General features: G+C 44.1%; 1 protein-coding gene across 3 annotated transcripts; it reads left to right on the top strand.

Moving 5' to 3' along the window:
• The first annotated feature begins 481 nt into the window (after positions 1-481).
• On the top strand, positions 482-15,678 carry LOC146188489 (uncharacterized). Of its 3 annotated transcripts, XM_084603119.1 has the most exons (5): positions 482-538; positions 2,770-2,863; positions 9,931-10,055; positions 11,826-12,078; positions 14,941-15,678. In XM_084603119.1, the coding sequence occupies exons 1-5, from the start codon at positions 485-487 to the stop codon at positions 15,150-15,152; spliced, it is 738 nt and encodes a 245-aa protein (XP_084459245.1). In that variant the 5' UTR covers positions 482-484; the 3' UTR covers positions 15,153-15,678. The 3 variants fall into 3 exon arrangements, with proteins under 3 accessions (XP_084459245.1, XP_084459247.1, XP_084459246.1); XM_084603121.1 differs by lacking the exons at positions 482-538; positions 2,770-2,863 and adding an exon at positions 6,514-6,844 and having other exon boundaries at positions 9,940-10,055; XM_084603120.1 differs by lacking the exons at positions 482-538; positions 2,770-2,863 and adding an exon at positions 6,519-6,844.
• The last annotated feature ends 5,047 nt before the right edge of the window (positions 15,679-20,725 follow it).

Raw genomic sequence — 20,725 nt, 5'->3', positions numbered from 1 at the left:
AGAGTTAAGTTGAGTGGATAAGTATTTGTTCCAATATTACAGTTATGCGCCTGATTGTGGGTTGAATTTGAGATTAGACTGGCCACAACGGCCACACTCGTAACGTTAAGAAGCATGTAAAAATATATTATACACGATAGTAATGGGAGTGTAGAGGCGTAAACGTAGTAGGAATTCTACATCCGGGTTTACTCAGCAGTCAGATGGTCAAGGCAATCTTGTGTCACTCCACTTATATAAAACATTTGCTTTGCCAAGATGATAAGGCTTTATAAAATTATCCCCCCCCCCCTACCCCTTTAGGACAGGAGAAAAAAAAAAGACTCACGAAATAGGAGAACAACAGCCACTATAACGGGAATCAGCATCTTCATGTCTCTGAAAGGAAACAATGAGGACTTATTAGCGCATCTGATGTCAACTTCTCAGAAAATTGTTTTTGCTAATGAATTATTTTACCTACGCTGCACCATCTAGCTTGAATATGAAGAATCCAGCACACACGGATCCTCGTCCGTCGAGCTACAAGTGCTCCCAGGTGAGATAATCAGCCTTATTTCTACGTTCGCGAAAATGTATGTAGACAATGATATATAGCTACTACCAGTGAATGATTCAAGTGGTCCCCCTCAACGTTTTATAGGGGGGAAAAGAAGGGGAGGGTTGTAGTTTTCGTATAAATCCTAAATTTCGGAACAACCTGGGTAAGATCCGCTTTCTCCTTTATTGGAACGCTAGCTGCACGCTAAAGACCCACAGCTTTGCCCAGAAACCAATTCCTCAGTGTTCCACTTCTTATAAAGCAGCACATAATTCGATAACTGCTCAAGTGTGTCGTTCACACCCAAGAATCGGCTACGTCCTATGTCATCCATACAAACGGATCCAACAGGCGAAGACACTGAAGAAAGTAGGGATTTTTTTTTGATGCCGATCTTCATAATGCGCTCGTAAATGCATATTGCTTATAAAATTGCAGCGTGGTTTCGAATTCTAGCGGCAGCATAAGATGTTTTATGTTCTAATATATTTTCTTCATGTATGCAATAATGTTTCACACTCATCATTGTACAGAAAAAAATAGCAAGCTTTTGTTTGTGTCAGTGAATGTTGACTCCCTTTCCATGTCACTTATTAAGAGCCGCCCATTTTCTCCGTAAGAAAAGCCTCGAATCTGGCAGCCCTGTCATATGTAGCGTAAGATAGTTGTCACACAGAGTCTTCTCTCCCGTTTAGACCACGTTCCACGCGATACTGGCAGTCACACAGGACACTCCAAATCCGCCACTATGGACGAGGGTGAGGCTGGCAACACTCTCAAGGATAGGTCACACGCAACATAAATGGCGATTTCCACTGGTCGCTACAGAGCACGTTTTCTTGCTCCGGGACGACGATTTCGATTTCCACTGGTCGACCAAGATCGGTTGCGCGTATTCCGCTGGTCGTTTGGGGCAACTCGGGACACTCCAGCTCGATGCGCCGACCGAAGTCGGATCTCGCCGGAAGTCCTAGTCGCTGATGCGGTCACTTCCGGATGCTGCTGGATTCTTTTGGCTGTTTTTGACCGTTTCAGCGACATCGGCAGAGGACACTGGGCATTACCGTTTTTTGCGTGAATATGTCGAAGTGCGTCTATCGAAAAACGTCTGCACCGTTAAAAAAGTGAGAAATCAAGTTGTTGAGGGCCGCACTCCTGCCTATTTATCAACCGCAAACATTTTGGCTCTGGGATGCGGCTACAACTTTCGAAACCGGCTCAGCTTTACTTCCGCCGCGCGCTCTACACGTTCCGCTGGTCGACCAAGGCTGATTCGCTCTGTAGCGCTTTAGGTCGGCTCGGGCGCCCAGCTCCGATCGACCAGTGGAAATCGCCATCAGATAGAGAATTGATCTGCCACCACTGTAGCTCAGTCGGTAGAGCACTGGTCGCGAAATTCGGAGGTCGTTGTTTCTGACCCCACCGCCAGCATGTCGTTGTTTGTTCTTGTGGATTGCAATTACTCCCTTTCATAATTAGACAATTTTTCACTTTGATTAACATCAACAAAATAAAAAAATAATTGAAAACGCTTCGCTTTTTTTTTTTTTTGCGCCAGTGTCTGTAGGCTCCCTTGAAATATATCGCATAACAAGCCTCTCATTTTCGCTACTTACATGTTTTTCGAACTGTAGGCCGTACTGCATTAAAGGCCACGAACGCTTTGACGCCAAAAGAAGCGCTTCGAGGCACCTTTCTACTTTCTTTTCAACAGAAGGAGTTCCTCAACATAGGGACGTTGGAGTGAAGCTATTAACCACATTGCATTAAGAGCAAGTACAGCATGTCACTCACACCCTGTATCCGTTAGCAGTACAACAGAGTAAATAACATGCGTTCACTCCTTGGCTCATGCTTCTTACACTGCACCAAGTGTTATATCACGGCCGTGGTTATATGTAGATACCATTAAAATAACCTGGATAGTGAAGTATCGCGGTAGCAGTGTATGGTGCTGGTAAAGGTATAAACCGAGCTATGCGGTAAGCTTTGTGTGCTAGGGTATCCATATCCTAATCTGAAAGGGCTAAGCATGAAGATCTCGCGACCCCTTTTGTTGCATTGTGACAGGTCCGCTGAACGCACTCTCAGTAAACAATCTGTCGTCAGCACAGGTGACCAACTTACATTGCAGCAATTCTTCCGATGAACAGCCTTTGTGGAACAGAAAGCAAAACACTACCTACGTTCTGTTGGCAATCCTAATTCTTCTGCTGACCGCTTCGCAGGTGGAGCCCCCAGAAAGAAGCAGTGACGTCACGGGCCGGGCCCCTCTTACTACAGATAAGAGAGCAGAGTACGGAACAGCTTCTATCTCGATCGGTAAGCGATTGTCTGGCCGCTGCTCGCCTTTGTATGTTTGTTCGTCGCCCACCTTGTCTACACAGCAACTGAATGTGTTGACCTTGAGCAGGGATATAAGTGAGTAGCTGTAGAATGCTGATAGCGCAGAAAATCTGCACGTGCTGGAAATGTTGGCTTGTCACTGCTTCGTTTGATTGTCGGGCTTTTTATGCTTGTTGCTTTGGTGTTTTTCATCGTACCACTGTGCAGGCTTGCAGCCGACGCATAGCGTTTCGGAGAATGCGGTGAACAGAAAGGTGGTGTACTGTGCCCAGTAATGTGCCTCGGCTGCGTAGGCTTTTGAGAGTGAAACAAAGGATGGAAATCTGCAGTTCTAGCGCGGATTTCGCATGCGGTTGGCTGAATAATGGGATGTAAACAGGTATCACAAGTTTCCCGCAGAAACCTAAGCTCCCTGTTATGGTTTTCAATTCGAAGCGAAAAAAAAAAGTAGCATTCCGTCTTTACGGCTAGGAATACTGATGAGAATAAATACCGTTTTTTACACAGTAACTGCCAGACTCTTTGCAATGCCGGTTTTCTGCCATTTTTCATAGACAGCGTTTATCACAGCGGCTAACTCTTGTACTGCTTTTTCTAATCGAACTCGGCGAACAGCAGTGGAAGCGTTAAATAGTGCTGTCACAAGTTGGGCTTGTTAAAATTTGTTTGGCCTACTTCTTTCTATTCAAACGTGTGTTAACGGGTTATGATAAGTATATGGATCGCCTTGGTTAATATAAATGCTGCAAAATCTAATGCGATATTTTGTGTACTCACTGGGGTTTTTCTAGCTATAATTCAATGTTTTAATTACTTTGAAGCTTTTTTGTGCTTTCTGTGTGGTATAGATTTCAACTTTCCGCTGGAAAAAGAGATATATCAGTGTACATTTACTAAAAACAAAAAAACTGTCAGACTTATATACTGCTCACTTTTTCCACATTGTAGATGTTGAACATGAACCTAAGGAAAATGTGTTTTCGCATTAGCCTAACACCCCTTTATTGTCATGCGCCAGATGTAATGGACTTGAATATCAGAGACATTCTAATAGAGTGTTTTAGAGTTATTACAAATCAAACTCTGAAATAGTTAAGCTTGATTATTTGCAAGACATTTAAATGTAACCTGAAGTAAAGTATGCAGAAAAATGCCGTCGCATTCTCGTACTTAACATTTTTTGATAATATTACAAAATGAAATTTCATCGCAATGAGTTGGTTGAACATATTGTGAGAAAAAAATGCACTTTTTAAGCTTGCGCTTCTAAAAGCATTATTTAGAATACACTTATGGGATGTATAAACTTGAAGGCTTTTTTGTAATTCTTCCTGACGTCTTCATTCATAATCATCTCCTGAGTTTAACGTCCCTAGTTTTATAGCAAGCTTCAGAACTCAGCCCTTTTTACACGCTCCTGCAGGGGCTCTTGACACCAAACTCAGAAATACTCCTGGTTGGAGGCTAGTGCTGTCATTATTAGCACTTCCCGTTTCCTTGCCATGGCTATAGTGCATCAAAGCATAGCAAGAGGCAGTTTTATTGTGTCAGTTATGACAAATGTTGGTTTAGGACAGCGGCAAAAGGTTTGGTAATTCAAGTATTCATTGCTGTTCTGTGTCCCGCCAAGAAGATATTGGAAGGCTTCGTTATGGTAAGGGCGGGAGGACTGACATAACTGCTTCTGGAACGGTAGTTAGCATGCTGTTCTTGATATAGTATGCGCTCAGGTTACCTTCGTGGAAGGCACGGTTGCAACGACACCATTACTTAGAAACCAGCACTTCGATGCATCGGCTCTTTGGCAGGAAATCTCCCGTTCGCCCTCCGTTTACTTGCCGCTCTCACCGGGAAGAATCGGAGTTTAGAGCACACTTTTGTTCTGTAGACACCTGAAGCGCAATGTAATAGAAGGGAGGAAAGTAGGAGACAAAGTGGAACGAGAGAATGAGGAGCCTTAGTGGAGAGCTGCGTAGTAATTTCGGCCACCTGGGGATCTTAAACGTGCACTGACATCGCAAAGCACACCGACGCCTCTCTGCTGCGTATGTACCAAAACAGACACAATCTTTACCCCCACCCGTGTAAAGGATTAACGAGACCGGAGGAATGCGTGTTTCTTCGCCTCCTTACGAACACCATGATGTGCCCGGCGTCACTTAAACACTTTGACAGTGCCTTCTCCGGGGAGTGCCCACACTGTAGGGAAATGTCGTCGGCCCTCTTCCACATGGTGTGGGCGTGCCCTTACAACCCTGCCGTTGCACCCCCCCCCCCCCCCCCCCCCCCCCCCCCCCCCCCCCCCCCCGGGAAAACTGGGAGACGATACTACTCGCCTGCTCCGACCTGAAAGCCCAAAAGGCGTTATTCAAACGAGCAATGGTGGCAGCGGAAGCCACTGGGACTCCACCTAGTGTTTGTGAGGGGAAGGGCACTATGCCATATCCCAGTGCAACCTCCATGTAACTCTATTTTTAATAAACGTTTTCACCACCACCACCACCGCTACCGGAACGCAGCTGCGTCTCAATGGAGATGAAACTTCAATGTGACCGGAAACGCTACCACGGGTGTAGAACCGTATTTCGCCATGTTATTGTACTCGAAGAATAAAACTCTAATGAACGAAATGATCTTGTTTAATTCACGTCTGCATGGCATTGGCCGCCGTACTCTCGAAATGCAGATATAAAGCTATCTCGCCACGTGCCTGTGCTTCAACCTTATCTATAAACATACGCTGCCAACTGTCACTTGGATACGCTGCCTGACGCGCACAATTTTCTTATCAGAGGCCGTTTCAACGTTGGGAATCCCCTATCTTTTTACATCAGATACATCCACTGGCAGTTCTCATCCGCTTTATTGCACTCGAGGCTGATAAGACCGAACCCGCTACGGACATCTGCGAAATTAGCACTAGGATTTGTAGGCGAAGATAAGTATTGACGAAAGTAAGCGGAATAAATTTGCCTGTTGGTGAGTCTGTTGCCTGTTGATGTATAACGAATCAAGATCGCCATAACATAACTTCTGACATTGTGGAGAGGCACTTAATACTATAGAGTAGTCAAGCAGATTGTTACAGGCAGTTTGTTTTCAGGATAAATAATTAGAAGGTAATAATTGCACTGAAAGTGGACTTATAGCGAAGATCTGTTAGTACAAGAGAATTAGAGAGGTGCACGTACGCGTCGAGTTCTCGTAACCTGGATTCGAAGAAGGAACCGCGTTGCAGTCTGTGAAACGCAGCATGTCGCACAGGTAGGACTACATACATAGACAATCAGGCATAAAGATTGTATGTGTATGTATTTTTCATGATAATTTGATCACGATAGATTTGTCTCAGTGGTTCTTCCCGTGCCTGCCATGGTCATGCTTTGCGATTTTCACCTTTAACGAAGCCGCTGTTTCGAGCGCGTTTTTTGTACTGCGAACGGTACTGTAATTTCAACACTGGAATTCCTACGCATGTTTCAACATGCTCGTGCGTTAGAATGCAATGTTTTGCTGTTACCGCTAATACATTTCTGCTTACACACATATGGAATCGCCGGGACATCACATACCGCTGATAAGCATCCCTCTTGTCTATTCCCTGCCCTGCACCCATTTTTCTCCGAACGCGTTATACAGACACGTTTACAAAGATAACGCGTGACCCTGCCTCGGAAATCCCAACCGGCACGTGTGCGAAAAGCAGACGACTCGGGAGAGATATTTATGGCCCGATATGTTATCCAAATATTGCACTGCGCGGCTACGTTCCACCTCATCCGCAGCTCTCGAAGGCTAGAGGAGTGAAACCTTTAACTCATCTGTCAAACAACGAAGAGTCACTTCTGAAGTGAAGCGCAACCTTTTTTTTTCTCCCGAGCTGGATACTTCATCCGTATTTTGCTTCAGCAGAAATCATGAGGGGCACTGTCCTCGTGGTGTGCCTCTTCCTTGCAGGTGAGTTGTTTTAATGTCATTGCATGCTCAGAAGCGTTTCAGCGAGCGCTTCAAGCAGTTGACACGTTTTCTATGAACCACGCTATGTTTGCGCCGAAAACCTGTGAGCAACCGCAAATATGTGGTACCTAATACTATATCTGTCAAGATATTCATGTCTATATTTTTGTTATGGCCGCACCAAGGCACGCTGAAAAAAAAAAAAAAAAAAGAAAGACACGCTACTAATAAGAAGAATACTCAACAACGCTTGCATAGTGCGTCAAAGTTAAATCGCTAATGGTACCTTAAAATGAAATCTTTTAGTGCAGTTTATAAAAGGGCATATATCCTTTCCATGTGTTTGTCCCCTCGACGACCCAAATGGCTCCGCAGGTAGAACCTTATTTACATGACGTCAGGTCTTCTTGTCTTCTTTACACATGATGAAAGTATATGGCCTCAATAACTGCCTCGAAGCTATAAAAAAAAATAAAGTGAGGTGCAGCTCCACAGGCAACAGAAATGGAAGCATTTTCCAAACTTCTTTTCTAGATTTAAATAATATCAAAATAACTGACACCCAGCGCGCTTTACTCATTGGGAAGCGCATTTGTATATCTCCAGTTTCATCTCAACTCTTTACAATAATTTGTTTCAATCATTGAGCCTCTCCAAATATTTGCGATATTTTGATTATTGCTGTGGTTTTAGCAAGTCAGTTGCGAAGGCATACCTTAAATAGCGCCCAACAATGAAGAAAGGAACATGCAGTGGAAGCGCTGACCCGTAAGTGGCTACATGCCCTTCGTTTTTTGTGTTTAAGGTGAAGGCTCATGGTGAATTCTGACATCTGCTATATGTGTCAGCGGGATTCCGCGAGACGTCACAATAGGTTCTGATGTCCACATAATACCCCTGTCACACGAGCAAATTTAATGTCATTCGTATCGAATGACATTAGCATCTAATGTCATTATTCCCATGCTACACGAGAAAATTTAATGTCATTAGGTTCATGTCATGTCTTCATCGAATGAGTTTGGGGAACTCATTCGCATTCGATCGCGAACCGAATGTGTACTCTTGACGCCAGATACGCAGCAGAAACAAGTAACGCAATAACATATTCTGCGCACATTGAATTTTAAAAATTATATTTCTAAAGCGTTGTTTTAAAACCTGTTAATTTAGGTGTAAAATTATTAGCACTGCAGACTCTCGCGGAACGGCATTACTCTCGGTCACAGCAGTGGTCCAGTAATGGCAGCGACTCACGATCATTTTGGGCTCTGTGTTCCTTGGTAACCGCATCTCCCGGTATGTTTATCTCGGAACTATTTAAAGTTTTGACTGAGCGCCTCACAGTTTGGACGCCAAATGCATGCTCTACGTGTCTCCGTGCGTCTCCGCACTGTGTATCCGCGCTCCGCTGTGTTAGCCATATTGTTTGTTTACATATTTCGGATTTCTGGGTGACTCGATACTTGGCTTGGATTTTTATGGCTAAAGTGCTACAGTACAGCCAAAAGTAATGGTTTTCGCTTGAATTATCGTACAGAAATGTTTTGATCACCGTTAAAATGTTACATAGTGATTTCAAACGCCTTTTATGCGCACTGATGCTCCTTAAGTGCAGCATTTTTTGTAGCTGATCGTAATTGCTACCATTTGCGAATTACATTATATTTTACCGTGTAGCACCGAAAGAAACCGAATGAAATTCGATGCATCGAATGACATTCGATTCGAATGACATTAAATCTGCTCGTGTGACAGAGGTATTCCCCCTTTCGTAAAGTTGCGCTTTCATTTTCGCACGTCTAGGAGGAAAGTCCTGGGATGCCGATGTCGCTGACGACTCAGCCAAGGAAAAGAAAGTAATGAAATTATAGCACGTACACGAGCGTGCAAAATAGAGCAAGAGAAGTAGACATAAGGGGTGGAAGAGACTGAGGACGAAAGGCTTTCGCCATTAAGCTTATAAGCGAAGCAAAGTGCAATCCTATAATTTTCGCTTTTCTGTTTTGTAAAGTCTAGATACCTTAGATATCGCCTTTGACAAGGAGCCAACTAATACAAGAAGTTTCCAAAATGTAGATGCGACTTGCAAAATATTTTGATGCACAATAACATTTTCTGTTCGTATCTTTCCCTAGCCTCGCACCAAGTTGAGATAGCTATTAATACCGTCAAAAACAAGGACACAAGCTGGTTGCGTTTGCGACGACGATTGTGAGGTGACTGTGAAATATTTGTTAATATTCGCACATCAAAGGAAAATTATGGAAGTTTTAGGGTACTAGCCAAGTTGTGCTCTTAGAATTTTTTACTGACCTTGCAATCAGTGGCTACAACTGCCATAGAAAAACAGTGGAATGAATTTTTACAGATAAATTAGAAAACGCGCACACTTCTCGAAGGAGGGGTTCGAATATGTTGATTTTGCCACTGCGCTGTCTAGAATTTATTAGTACATTTAACTTATGTAATAAGGTTCTGAGTTGTAACTGCTACTTTTGTTCATATCTTATAACAAACTTTATAACAATAAACTCAATTTGGATTCCGGCTTGTACTTGCGACCGCCCGGGAGACTGTCATCTCGCACTAATCATTCCTTTGCAGTGATGTCGTATGTGCCGAGAGTTGATGTATTTAAATTTTCGTTTCTGCCTAAAACAATCATTGAATGGAACAACCTTGACCGAAGCGTATTTGAAAAAACTTGTTCTTTAGAAACTTTTGAGAAAGAGTTGGAAATTTGTTGTACTGCTTGAATGTACATTGCCCACCCTGTAACAGCCCGCAAGGGCTAACAGTACTTGCAAATAAATAAATAAATAAATAAATAAATAAATAAATAAATAAATAAATAAATAAATAAATAAATAAATAAATAAATAAATAAATAAATAAATAAAATAAATATCTTCAAGACAAAAAGACAGTATTTCAAGACTACGCATCCTCATTAACATCATACATTCTTCATGAGCAAAGGAATTAGTGTTTCCCAAGAGTGAAAAAAGGCAAATGGCAATTAAATCAAATTAATTCACGTTCAGGCTGAAGTTTTCATAATGTTTATATAACAAGGTTTTTAGCATCTTCAGGCACAGGAGCATGGCCCGGGCAGTCACAGGCGAATTACTTCTTGGACGAAGAGCTGCTGAATTACCCTAATGACTGGGTCCCTATGCCGGATTTTGGACTCGATGTTGATATCTTGGTGAGTATTGAACTGTCTTAGTGATTAATCGCGTATTCGTAAATATTACAGCAGAACCACCCATGTCTACTGAAGCAAAATAGGTTGTGAACAACTCACCGTGTTTTTTATATCTTCACAGTTGTGTGCACGTAAAGTAATCTCAATTTCACTGGACGTCAGCTACATTAAAAGCGGTAATCCCATACATCATTGCTACTCACAGTTGTGGCATTGTGCCACGAGCCATATTCATGAAGCATAATATCTGATGCACAAAGTCAAAAGCGGTAAAGGATAAAAATGATACATTTCAATACGTTTACTCGAAAAAGCGGACAGTGCTCATGTGTTGCAGTGCACCATTGCTCCTATTCAACACTGCAGTCTGAATACCGAGTTGGTGAAGGGCAAACATGCGAAATGCAAAAAAAAAAAAGCAGAAGAACGACATCAACTGTGATCCTCCTTGCTTTTCAGGTACAGGTGACAGGTGTGCTGGTTGTTGAAACGGTCTTTTTATGGTTTCTATAAATGATCCATCGTATAGCAGAATACCAGAGCCTGGTTTCGGTGCTTTAGCATTTATTATTTTTTTCGTTCGCTTTTGTGCTAGGCAATGTGGTTAAAACAACACATATAATCGCGCTCAATATGACTTACAACCAGCGAGCGTGTGGCTGCAGTGCTTTCCGGAAGCATGGTGGGGCAGACAGCGGAGCACCTGAAAACTATCTGGAAAGGATTCTGCTTCTCCACAAGCCAAGTGCAGCCCCTGTGTCTTCTGATAAATGAAATCCGAGGTCGTTATCACAGGAGCCAGCACGTTTAACTTTCCAGAGGTGGGTCTTCAAGCTTGGGCCAACGAATTCATTGGGAAAACCAGGTGCTAACAGAATGGACCAACCAAATACAGTGTGACATGCGCCCAGCATTCAACAAGCAAACGATGACGGCGCGACAACGCAATGTCAATGCCAAGACCAGACCACACAGGAGACAAGGCTGATTGCTGTAACAACAAAATCCTTTGCTTCTTGTTTTCAAGCGCTTCGCTTGTCAGCACCACTCCAAAAAAGCCCTCCGGCCATGCTTCATGGAGCTGCAAGTCATATAGAGCGGCAAGTTCTTACGAAGTTCTGATGGCCATGAAATAAGCGCAGTAATGCTTGGCCTCTGTTAATCATTATTGGCTACTGCAACATTAATGTAAGAAGCGAATTCCTCGCCAGGTGGGTAAAATCACGTGCACCTAAATACTTAGCTTTGGTTAGGGACTAGAAAATAGAGGAATACATCTACAAAGAGTGGTCATAGTTGCGGTCATTCGCCTTCAATCGATGGTTGAGCCACTGAGCTTAGAATGTTTAAACATCAGATCAGATGGTGCCGATAATGATGTGGCGCAGCAAACTGAATGTCTTACCTAACATTTGTTCTTGATTGGTTTGGTTAGCTTTACACCGTTTTTTTCTAAAGCGACTGCAGCTATGACAAACCTCGTGGGGAAGTGCTTTGGATAATTTAGAGCGCCTGGGGTTCTTCATTTTGCCCCGACACCGCTCATTACCAGGGCGCCATGTTTCTCGTCTGCGCCGAAACGGGGTCGCTGCGGCCAGAATCGGACCTGTGTCTTCGTGTTCAGCGGTTGAGAACAAGTGATCTACTCTGGCGGGGCTCACACTGATTTTATGCAGGATTTTGGTTTTGTGAGCATTACAAGACCTAATTTAAGAAATTTCTCCATGCTTTGATTCAGCAGGGCTCACTTTTCTACCTCCTTTGTCACAGGTTGACGACTTCTTGGATTACGTCCAGTTCGAGTTCTCCAACGGGACCGCTAATCGATTTCAAAGGCGAGTCCAGCGCCAAGGGGACTGCCACAATCCTTACGGACAACGGGTCTCCTGCCCAATAAGCTTCGTTGGCCTCACTGTCCGCTATGGATTCGTCAAGGCAACAAGGTCCAGCGGCGACAAGATAACCACTGCTGATTTGTTCGTCAATGCTGGATCAGCTACCGTAGAGATAAGCTTTCCGCGCGGTGAGTCAATCACGGATTTACTTTGTTTCCGACGTCTATTATGCCTTTTCGGGGGTGGTTCATAGTCAGCTTCGAGGGAAAGGAAGTTTTCTTCGGGCGCTGGAGCTGCTCGAAGTTTAACCCTGTCAGTAAAATAAGCACGACACCTTCAGCCTCTTTTTTCGGTAAATGCCGTTTCTAAAATGCTTTCATCAAAGGCTCGCTGATACTGCCACTTGTAAGTTCTTAAAGGGGCTGTCTACTGCCGATTATAAAAAATTGGCATTAGCTGGAAGATCTAATTTGCTTAGTTTGGTTTGTGGGGTTTAACGTTCGAAAGCGACTCAGGTGATTCGAGATGCTGTAGTGGAGGACTCCGTAAATTTCAACCACCTGGTGTTCCTTAACATAGACTGACGTCGTACAGTACATTGGCGCCTTGCTATTTGCCTCCGTCGAAAAGCGGGTGTCGTTGCCGGGATTAGATCGCTGGATGATCTCACCACATGATGGCAGTAACGAGCGCAGGCTCACGGTTCAAGCAGACATTTATATTTTAAATTGATCATAAAAGTCGGGCTTAAGTCGATGGTGGCTCCATGATATGTTTTCTCACTGCGGCTGACACGTTAGCCGTGTGAAGAGTTTGAAGTGAATCTACTCAATGCTTGACTATGCGACAGCGTCATACGCAAGGTTACTGTTGTTTATATCAACCTAAGGAAGCATAATGTGGTCTCTTTCAGTCAGTAGAGGTACTCTAATTCTTTAATGCTGCTTGACTAGATTTTAAAAGGCTTTCAGATAACAACTCAGAAAAACAAAGATGCGCTGCCATCGGCAGTGCCGATACAAAATAAAAACCGCGCTTAGTTTGTAACTGTGGTACGATCACCGGGTTTATAAAGCAGTAGCTGGTTAGGCTGAAAATTCGTCAGCGTCGTAGTTGTCCGCACCATGTGCCGGAAGTAATTAGCGGCCGCGTAAAAAAGTCGTATCGCGTTAATTTCGGGTTCTAGTGGTTGGTAATTATAGGTGTGTGATAGGTGAGGACAGTTTAATGAAATCATTGTTATTAATTTATTAGTTAACGGAAAAAAAAATACAATCTCAGATTAAAAGGTGTCAGAGGGCACATTATGCAAAGCCAATGTTTCTTCAGCCAAATAAAAAATTGCAGTTTAGATAAAAACAATTGAAAAACAATAAATATCGGAGAAGGAATATTCAAAGGTGTCAGATTGCTTACAATAAAAAAGCCAATGCTTGCTCATGCTAATTAAACAAACGTGGAAAGAATAATTGATGTAGTTATAAATTAAAATAACTGAAAAATGGAAAATTGGGGAAGGGGTATTTAAAGGTGTTAACATGGGCAGCATAAGAAATCAGTGCTTAATGATGCTGATTAAGAACATTTACAGCGTTAGTCCCTAAGTTATATAATTCAAAAAGTAAAGAAATGGAAAAAAGTAAGGGTTCCATTTTCAAAGGTGCCAATTTTTTGAGTAACAAAATCAGTGTCCCCCGAATTATTATGTTGATTTATGCGTTTCACATTATTTAAATTAACTTTAGTAATTTTAAGATACAGTTTTGACAAAATCTGTTCATACTTATTCCCTCCTAAGTCCTTACTTAGTAGGCAATCTTAGAAGTGCACCAGTCATCTTCTCTACACATCAGAATATAGTTACAATACTGTCTATCGTGACCACAATGTGAAGGTTTGCATACCGGATAGTGTTGAGAAACATGACTGCCAATAAAAATTAAGTTTTAAAATGAATATCAAGTATTCTTTATTTGGAGGCGGAGTTTTGGAATGATGCAAGAAGAAAAAATTAGCGAAAATATTTTAATGTCTCTTAGATATCTTTTAAGAGGAGAACAACGAAAGCCTAGGCTTCCTCTCCTATCATTCGCTTCTGATCGCTAACTATTTTAACTCCTTTTCAGTCAAGTGCGCTGATACAAGTCGTCGTTTCACATATTGGTCGTTTCGTAGTCATAATGAGTCATACCTAGCCATTGTAGTCATTGCCACTCATAGCTAAGCACTTTACTCATTTCCTGTCAGTTTCGGCCTTTAAAAGTTGTCGTTTGACATATTGGTTGTTTCGTAGTCATTAGCAGTCAGGATGAGTCGTGCCTAGTCATTTTATTCATTTCCAATCAGCTGTGGTCACTTGAAATCGTCGTTTGACACAGTGGTCGTTTCGTAGCTATTATGAACCATGCCTTGTTATCGTAGTCATTACCACTTATAGCTAAGAATTTTTACTCATTTCCAATCACTTGCGGTCATTACAACATGTCGTTTGACACATTGGTTGTTTCGTAGTCATTAGCAGTCATGATGATCATACCTAGTTATAGTAGTCATTATCACTCATCGCTAAACATTTTCACTCATTTTTAAAAGTCACATTCGGTCATATAGGTCATTACAAGCCAGCTTTGGCCGTTATTAATCATTATTATTCATCATTAGCATTAGTCATTAACTCCATCGTTGTCCATAACTTTTATTCATTACCTGTTCTCATTAACCATTTTCGCTACTAATCTTCTTCCTCACACGGTCACTCTTTGCGAGTGACACATCAGCGCACAGATGCGACGCGTAGATCATACGCCAAGCTTCCGCGCACTGATTTTCGCTCTATGAACATTGAAAGACTTTCGCCCTAAAAGCCAACAGACAGTCTCTTTAAGCCTTATAAGGCGCGATGCTCCAAGCTTTAAATGCGTCCTAGCAAGTGCTTGCTTACAGGGTCAGTGAACGTCATTGTCACTGGGCAGAATTTAGTTTAGAGCAATCACTTTCTCTTGTTTTCTCTAAGCTTTAAATAATGAGAGCTTGTTCCTTTTCCATCGCAGGTGGGAAAAGCAAACTGGAGACGTTCACGATGAACAGCCTCAAGATGACCATGCGGCTTCCTTCACAAGTCCTAATTACCGAAGAAGTGGATAAGGTGTTCGTACAGAAGACGACGGAGAACTGTGAGCGCTTACTTTGGAGGATCCTGCAGACTGACTACGCGAGGACGCTGGCATCTCGGATTGCGAACAAGCCGTCCATAGGCATTTGAACTGGCCCTACTGCTTTGGTTTCCTGGTAGTGGACTTATTGAACATCTTGTTCACAGCTGTTCTGACTGGTAGCAAGATGAAGGTAGAAAAAAGGGCTGCTTCTACAATATTTATACTCTACCACGTAGATATGTTATGACTGTAATGTTTGCGCAGGCAAGCAGTGCACGGTCAGAACAATTCATGAGAGAAGCCACATTCCCACACATTACAGTTGCCTGAATGGGTCTAAAAACTATAAAAAGTTTGCGCAAGGATTACACTACTTCAACCTTGTTGTATACGTCTCCGATTTTTCTTAACAGAATGCGGGATAAATAATTTACTAAACGCATAGGTTGCTATATTAACCTATATTCACTCTTTCCAGACTTTACGCATTTCTTAAAAATCTCCTCAAAACCCCTGTTTTGAAAAGAGTAGCATCCCATTTGCCAGTGGAAATTTGAACGGCAAAAGATTAAGTAGAGTGGAGTACTTCAAGAACACCTTTTGTATTATCAATAAAGTTTTGTTGCTCTCAAAGGCTGCGTGAGATACACCAGTGCGGTCTCTTCATTTAAATTGCAGGGCAAGGTGGACGTTATAGACATTATATTGGCTAATTACTAGAGGACAGAAATTTTAACCAGCCATTTTTTAAATCTCTAAGACAAGCTAACAATGCGAAATTGATCAATGCGAAATTGGTTAATAGGACAAAAGTTGCAATTTGTAACTTTTAAATTATAGGTACACAAAAATATGAAAATGTGCATCTTTACAAAGGCTACCGTATTTAGAGTGAAATACTATGCCGGAGTACCCGGGTTTGATCCCAAGCATCGGCAGTTGCGCTTTGATGGAGGCAAAAAGTAGAGGCGTCCATGTGCTGTGCAATATCCCCAGGCAGTCGAAAGAACTACGCAGCCTTCCACTACGGCATCTGTTTCTCTCTGTCCATTTTTACTCCCACCATCCGCTCTTCCTTTACGGTGCAAACAGGAACAAGTGTCACAGACATGGCGCGTTTCCCTTCCTATGAACCAATTATAACCAACGTAGCAAACGAGCGTGATCGTTATAAATGTTGTTGATTATGATCTCAATTTGCACACCAAATGACTTCTAAATAATAACACGGCGCTTGAAAATTAACCCGCTTTCTTCGTATAAGATTACTGAGTTGTTATCAGTGACTCGTGCATGGCCATAAATAATTACTCAAAGGGCAGGATATCAGTGGAAGCCTACCGGGCAATCGACAACCTGGAACGCGGTCTCCGGACATTAAGGTCGAGTTAGTTTGGTTCCTCCCAAATCGCTGACCCGCGTGCGCGTACAGTCCTCAGTGACTCAAAAAGAGCAGTTCTAAATTTTTCGGCAGGCTACATCTGCCTTCCTGCTGCACGCATCCTGCGCGGCTGCACTCCCGACCACAAAATTAACCTAGTCTGGGTACCCACTCACGCGGGCAACTCTGGAAACGATGGGGCCGACCAACTTGCCCGAGGATTAACAATCCGGGTGGTCGGTCTCACGCATCCAGACGCACTTGCTGAAGCCCCCATACTTTCGCCGAAATTACCCATTTTCACAAAGAGACGCGACGCCTTTTCCCTCCTCCCCACCCCTACCTCGACCGAGCACAAGCCACCCTGCTCCGCTGATTACAGACACAATCAATTCTTAGTCACTCCAGGCTAACACTAATTACTAACGGGGAATACGACCCCGCATGTCCAAATTGCAACAACGGAGAACCCGCCACTCAGGCGCACATCCTCTGGGGATGCGAAAATAAGCCGCCCCCAAGGGCCCTCCTGCCAGCTCTCTCTGCGGAAAGCTGGCACCAACTCCTTACCAAGACAGACAAGAACACTCAGCTTGCGCTTATTTCATTGGCCCAGGATGCCGCTCCCATCTGGAGGTCACACAGGACCCACTTGCCATAATTCACTACATCTGGGGCAAATAAAGTCGTTCCTCTCTCTCTCTTCTTCTGCATCTCACCAACCTCAAAGAAGTCGGTCACTCCGTCGCACGAGGTCTCGCAAAGCGTGCCCGAAAGAACCATGGTGACGAAGAGGGAGCTGACGAGCTGCAGTGACTTAACAAAAGCCTATTATCTGCCTCGCCGGACCTCCCCTCTGCATAACAGCAAACTATGCAAAGCTCGGCCGTCGCCTGGAGACAATTACAAACAAGCACGTACCCTAACCCGCTACACAAGAAAAGCATTCACGAATAAATATATGATACCAACACGTGCACGCCTTGCAGTACATAGTCACGCCCCGCGGGGGTGGCGCAGTGGTTACGGCGCTCGACTGTTCCCCAGGAGGCGGGACCGAATCCCGGCCTCGGCGGTCGCTTTTCGATGGAGGCAAAAGGCAAGGCACCCGTGTTCGGTGCGATGTCAGTGCACATTAAAGAACCCCACGTGGTTGAAATTTCCGGAGTCTTCCACTACGGCAGCTCTCATAGCCTGAGTCGCTTCGGGACGTTAAACCCCACAAATCACCAAACCCCCCCACCACAAGTCACACTTACCACATACTCTGGGAGCGTACGGCACAACTGAGCGGTGTTCCGAAATGCTCTCGTCGAGGCGGTCCGCCTTTCTGCGCAGCTCCCGCCTCAAAGATCAACTCTGGGCCGTCCTGCAAACTCTCGGTGCGGTGAAGAGACGTGATCTCGACATTCCTACGTCGAAGACATAGGCCCAGTCGCGGTGAACTCTGCCAGACAATAAATAAATTCATAAAGTGGTGGATCAGCGTACCAGCTCGGCCAGAGCTAGCTACAATATGCCACTTAAGCTGTTCTAGCGACAGGATGCTGTGTGCTCCCGCCCTAGAACACGCAGCGGTGCCAATGCCGTTGGCGACAAATGAGGAGTCGAAACTTGCGCTCAAATGAACTCTTTATAGGGCTGACTTGTGCCCGCCAAAGAATCGGCGGCGGCGATAGCAGAAAGCGTGTTCGGCGGTCGTCAATCTACGAGTTCCCGGTGCAATCGGCAGGGCCCTGTTGAAAGTCGTCCCAGAAACATCTAGACAAAGAAGTAAAAAGTGGCAACCACAACCAAAAATATTGTAGAAACAGATGCGCTTGGCTCGAACCTTTCATGACACATCTCAGTGCATCTCGCGCAGCAAAAAAAAAAAAAAAAAAAAAAAAAAAAACACCGCATCTCGCGGCAAAGACCACGATCAAAAAAAGAGTGGAGAATCTTTCCGTGAGCAAAGGGATAACGCCGCATGCTGGCGGCTGATGAAAAACAACAAATAATGTTTTGAATGGTTTGGGGGCAATATAGAGCGAATTATATGTGATGAATACATGCAACAATGGCTACGCAGTAGCGTGGGAGTGGTCGGAACTTTTTGTATTTTGAAAATTGTGCACAAAGCTCATCCCGTCCTTTCTCTCTATTATTGTCCTTCGTACTTTTCTCCCCGTGCAATTTATACCATGGCCAGTATCTCTGGTTCTTCAGTTGTGGGATAGAAGTTACCACTGGCATTAATATTTTCACCACCCTTTTTGTATTCTAGGTGAGTAAACCATTACTTCTAGTTTTGCGTGACAACGGCTAAATTGTGTGGCTTTGGATGTCGTATGCAAAATGGCAAGTCGCCTTGTTTTTAACTAAGTAATTTTTCAATGAAAACACCCCCTAACACTATGCTTTCTTGCTCTACTCATTTTGAGCGATTGGAATAAGCATTAAGAATTAATATATTATAGGAAATGCAATGTTCAGACTTTGTTTTTTCGGCGTATCAACAGGAGCCTCTTTTTCAAGGCATCAAGAACGTTCGGGACAGTGCCGAGCCACCGCTATACTTTAGATAAGGAGGCCTGCTGCCAGGTGTGCGAAGATTGTGCTCTTTCTTCATGAAACCCAGGGCCCATTGTAATTGCCAGTTTTTTACGCGATAGTTAACTAATTAATTAACGCTTTTAGAAGACACTCGATGAAGCGGTTAATCTTCATTTTTGCTTTCATACAGTGAAAGCAAGTGGTTTTTGCGGCAATGTACCTGGCGCCTTGCGTTATCAGTTGTACTCGTAGCGCTGTCCGGGAGCCACCGCTCAAATGGCGTAGGTTTAACCGTGGCCTCCGCTATCAACTCTGGTGCCGCGGCGCACTTCATCCAGGAGACAGCTAGTTTAGCCCTATAATTGTGGCACCATATGGGAGACGCCACGTCGAATGGGGGACGTTTGACACTGCTTAACTAGGCAATAGTGAGCGGAAGCTGCCGGCGCTGTAGCTCATTGCTTAAGGCTCTTTATTACTGAGCGCAAATACCCGAGTTCAAACTCGAGAGCTTCTCATGTGCTCGTATAGCTTTTTGTGTGTGTAGGAACAACGGACACAACGCACTATGCTAACAGGCATCGAGTCCGTTCACACGTTCATATTGCGTGACAAACATCGGTGAGCGAAATGTGTGATGCAGTCAACACGACTAGCAGACGACAAGCGACACGAAACCTAAGGCCACACGCTGAAATAAACTGCGTCATTTTTGTCCTCATGAGGCGAAAGCGCGCAAAAATATGCTTTGCTCCTTGCGAGTCTGCGCGCTACTCTCACCGGCAGTTGAAGGAAGAAGACGCATTCTCCGCGCGCCATTCCGAATTAGGGTATCATCATCATCTGCATTATGGTTACAAATCGCAAGCGGAGGCTGTGCCATCGCCTCTACGTCAGCGCTTCGCAGAATAGGTAAGTACCAGCTGCCACGTCTCAAGCAGGCTGCCGTCTCATGTAGCCCATGTAGCCATTTATTATGCTCCATTCTCAGACGCCGGAATGAGCGTAGCCTTTATTCGCGGCAATGTGCGCTGTACCTGTTCCTATCAACAATACTGCTACAATTAAAGCGATGCTTAGCGAGCAAAGGAGGCAAAGCTTCACTTGAATCATGATGGTTTTTTACGGCACCAAATTTTGTCTTATATGTGAGCCATCAGCTTGAGTTCACGCAAAAGTGGGCGCATCACTGCTTTTGTGTGTGAGGCAGTGGACACCTAAGGTACGTGGACGCTCCGGTACAGTGTTGCATACGGCATCCGGTTTCAACAGCTCTCTGTGGAACGCTTAGTGGTTCTGTGTGTTGTTGGCAGTAGCCACATGCAGTGGCTAGGCCGGTTAGCTTGGCTGCACTGCTCCGTTCTCGCGCGACGCTCGCTTGCGAGATGCCTTGCGGTTGGGGCTGGATTTGCGACGCAGAGTTCAGAACAGGGAGGCATGTTTGGTTCGCGGTCACTGTGACGACGGTATGAACAAGGACAATGCGTCGGGAGAGGGGAGCATCAAGGGTTGGGGTAACAATATAGTGTCCATCGGAAATAGAGGGTAGATGACAAAGCGTAACATAAGCTGCAGCTTCTGGTGGCAGGCGGACAAAGTCGACACTACAAAGGCGGGGCAGAACACGAGAGTGTAGGTCGAAAGGAGAGGGCAGGTGAAGTTCAACGACACTGGTAGCACAGTCTATGATGGCTGCATGGTCAGAAAGAAAGTCGAGGCCAAGAATGATGTGAGGACAATGCTGCAGAACTGTAAAGAGGACTG

The sequence above is a fragment of the Amblyomma maculatum genome, chromosome 5 (genome assembly GCF_055883805.1).
Source record: "Amblyomma maculatum isolate TAMU_Amacu chromosome 5, ASM5588380v1, whole genome shotgun sequence".
Taxonomy (NCBI): Eukaryota; Metazoa; Arthropoda; class Arachnida; order Ixodida; family Ixodidae; genus Amblyomma; species Amblyomma maculatum.
Note: the sequence above shows the minus strand (reverse complement) of the source record. Positions and strands in the feature narration are given on the sequence as shown.